Source organism: Rutidosis leptorrhynchoides, chromosome 10 (assembly GCF_046630445.1).
Source record: "Rutidosis leptorrhynchoides isolate AG116_Rl617_1_P2 chromosome 10, CSIRO_AGI_Rlap_v1, whole genome shotgun sequence".
Lineage (NCBI taxonomy): Eukaryota > Viridiplantae > Streptophyta > Magnoliopsida > Asterales > Asteraceae > Rutidosis > Rutidosis leptorrhynchoides.
The window spans coordinates 220219843-220222541 of NC_092342.1; the positions used below are offsets into that span (position 1 = coordinate 220219843).

General features: G+C 38.3%; 1 protein-coding gene across 1 annotated transcript; it reads left to right on the forward strand.

The window, feature by feature from the left end:
- The first annotated feature begins 275 nt into the window (after positions 1–275).
- LOC139870822 (uncharacterized) lies at positions 276–1582 on the forward strand. Its single transcript, XM_071858593.1, has 2 exons — positions 276–924; positions 1023–1582. Exons 1-2 carry the CDS (start codon positions 276–278, stop codon positions 1580–1582), a joined length of 1209 nt encoding a protein of 402 aa, XP_071714694.1.
- Positions 1583–2699: the final 1117 nt, after the last annotated feature.

The following is a 2699-nucleotide window of genomic DNA, read 5'->3' on the forward strand; positions in this document are numbered from 1 at the left end:
TGGTAGTGGTGTTGGCCAACACGCCGGCGTACACGCTGTAGCGCGGCGTGTTGGAGCCAAAAACAGGCGGCGTGCAGCAAGTAAACACGGTGGATGTTGCTGCGTGTTGGTGGGTTTCGGCGACGTGGTTTGTTTCAAGCCATCAAATAAAGTAACGGATATATACATATTAATTAAAAACATTTAATTTTCTATATATATATACAATATACAAACACAATTTCAAACACACTTTACTTTCCAATTTCAATTTCTACTATCACATTTTAATCAAAATGGATGCCTATTTAAAAATCATCGACGATGATTCTTCGGACGATGAAATGTTATTAAGTGTTATGCGTTCGTGCGCCGAAGAGCTAGATCGAGAAGCTGATGAGGGCCCAAGTCATCGACCTCGAAAAACCCGAATCTATATCCCTAGGGATCGCGAAAGTGCGGCTGAACGTCTACGCAGAGACTATTTTGAGGTACAACCTACGTTTTCCGATCACAAATTTAAAAGACGTTATCAGATGAGTCCGCAATTATTCGAGCGTATCATAGCATGTATACGCGACTGCACTATTAATCCTTTACCCGCACACTTTGCATATTTTAGGCACTCATACGACGCCGTTGGTCGTAAAAGTTTTAATATATATCAAAAGTGCACATCTGCGTTACGCCAGTTGGCGTACGGTACGAGGGGTGATATGTGGGACGAATATTTGCATATGAGTGAGCTAACCTCATTAATGTGTTTAGACAACTTTTGTTTGTTTGTTACTGATTTGTACCAACAAGAATATCTACGTAAACCAACTGCACGTGATATTCAACGAATATATGAAAGGCATGAAACAAAGCATGGTTTTAGGGGGATGCTTGGGAGCATCGATTGCATGCATTGGGAATGGAAAAATTGTTCCGTTGCATGGCAAGGTCAATACACAAGTGGGCATAAAAAAAACCATCTCTTATTCTCGAAGCTGTAGCTTCGTATGATATGTGGATATGGCACACATATTTTGGTGTTGCAGGTTCCAACAATGACATCAATGTATTAAACCGTTTACCGTTGTTTGATTCTCTTAAGAACGGTTCCGCTCCAACTTCACCATTTACAGTAAATGGTCATGACTACACACATGGTTATTATCTCGCCGACGGTATTTATCTGGATTGGGCTACACTTATCAAAGCATACCAATCCCCAACCGACGAGCCATCAACAAAGTTAACACATTTTCAAGAAAATGCACGAAAAGATGTCGAGCGAACATTTGGTGTCCTTCAAGGAAGATTCAATATATTACATGTGCCTGGACGAGCTTGGAGAGCAAAAAAATTGCACCACATATTATATTGTTGTGTTCTATTGCACAATATGATCCAAGAGGATAATGGCTTTGCTATAACGTCACTCGACGAAGAGTATCTAAATGAGCCAGAAAACCAACCCGTTTTTGTTAGGAATCGAAATACTACTCGAGCTGCACTAGAAAAGGAAAATCGCGACAAAGATGTTCATAATGCACTTCGTGCGGACTTAACCGCGCATATTTGGAATCTTCCACCAAACTACCGACGTAGCATTTAAGTAATGTTTAGTTAAGTTATTGTAATGTTTTTTTAATTATCGTATTGTAATTTTCTATTTTTAGGACATTTTATATAATTGTAATCGTATTTTTAATTTTAATTTTAGTGTGTTTTATTAAATTAATTTGTTATTATAATTACAAAATAATAATATAAACTAATTAAACAAAATCAATTAAATGCAAGAAAAATGAAAAAAAAATAAAAAATACCCCAACACGCCACTCAGCATGCCACCCATTACCCAGCAGTCTGGCAGCACGCTCATCAAGCACCACACCCCACCCAGCAACACGCCCATCATGGGCTTCAGGGTTAAAGATGGTCTAAAAGATAAATGGTGTGAATAGTAGCTTCCATATGCACTTTTTTCATTTTTTCCAAATTTAATTTAAAATTATTAACAAATTGTTCTATGCTATAAATAAAAGCACCCTATAACATTTATGTCATCCCTTATTTATAGGTAAAAAAATAGATGGATTTTTCTCTCTCACCAAACCTTTTTCAAAATTCAAACTAAACCATCTTTTTAAATCCAAACAATCCCATTTCTTCTTCTCACCATGGTATCGAATCGAAGTTTGGATCAGGTTCATCTCTTTTTCAGGTTGAACGATGAGGTCCTCAACGGGCATAGAGGTGGTTCTCTTTCACCTAATAGAGTGCTCACCGGAACTAATGGTGCTTCGCCGGAGTTAGATACCAGAAATGCTTCGAAGGTGAATTTTACGATTTTTATTGGAAGGTTGCAGAAAGAGTGTACATGTCATATGGTTGAGAATGTTTTTGAAAAGGTTGAGCTACTTTCTGATGTCAAATTTTGGCCATATCGGAGATACGCGTTCGTCTCATTTCAAGATCCAGCACTTGCTTCTGTGGCGATAAACAACCTGAATGGGTCCACTGCTTTAGGACGTCCCATTTATGTTGGATGGCCTAGAAATAAGAGGTCTCTTGGAGTTGTCGGACAAAATGTTTCTCCGGTTTCTCACAGGTTCCGATGTAGTTTAAACCCAAATTGTGATATGGTTGAGAGGATGTAGTTTAGCCTTTTATTGGCTTATCGTGTTCCCCTTTCTGAGGAGAAAGTGTTATGTTTTGCAGTGGAATAT

Bases quoted from the DNA above. Each gene is read 5' to 3' on its own strand.
- LOC139870822 (XM_071858593.1), top strand. From the start codon at position 276: ATGGATGCCTATTTAAAAATCATCGACGATGATTCTTCGGACGATGAA. The intron at 925-1,022 runs GTCAATACACAA...TTGGTGTTGCAG, and splicing joins TTGTTCCGTTGCATGGCAAG to GTTCCAACAATGACATCAAT.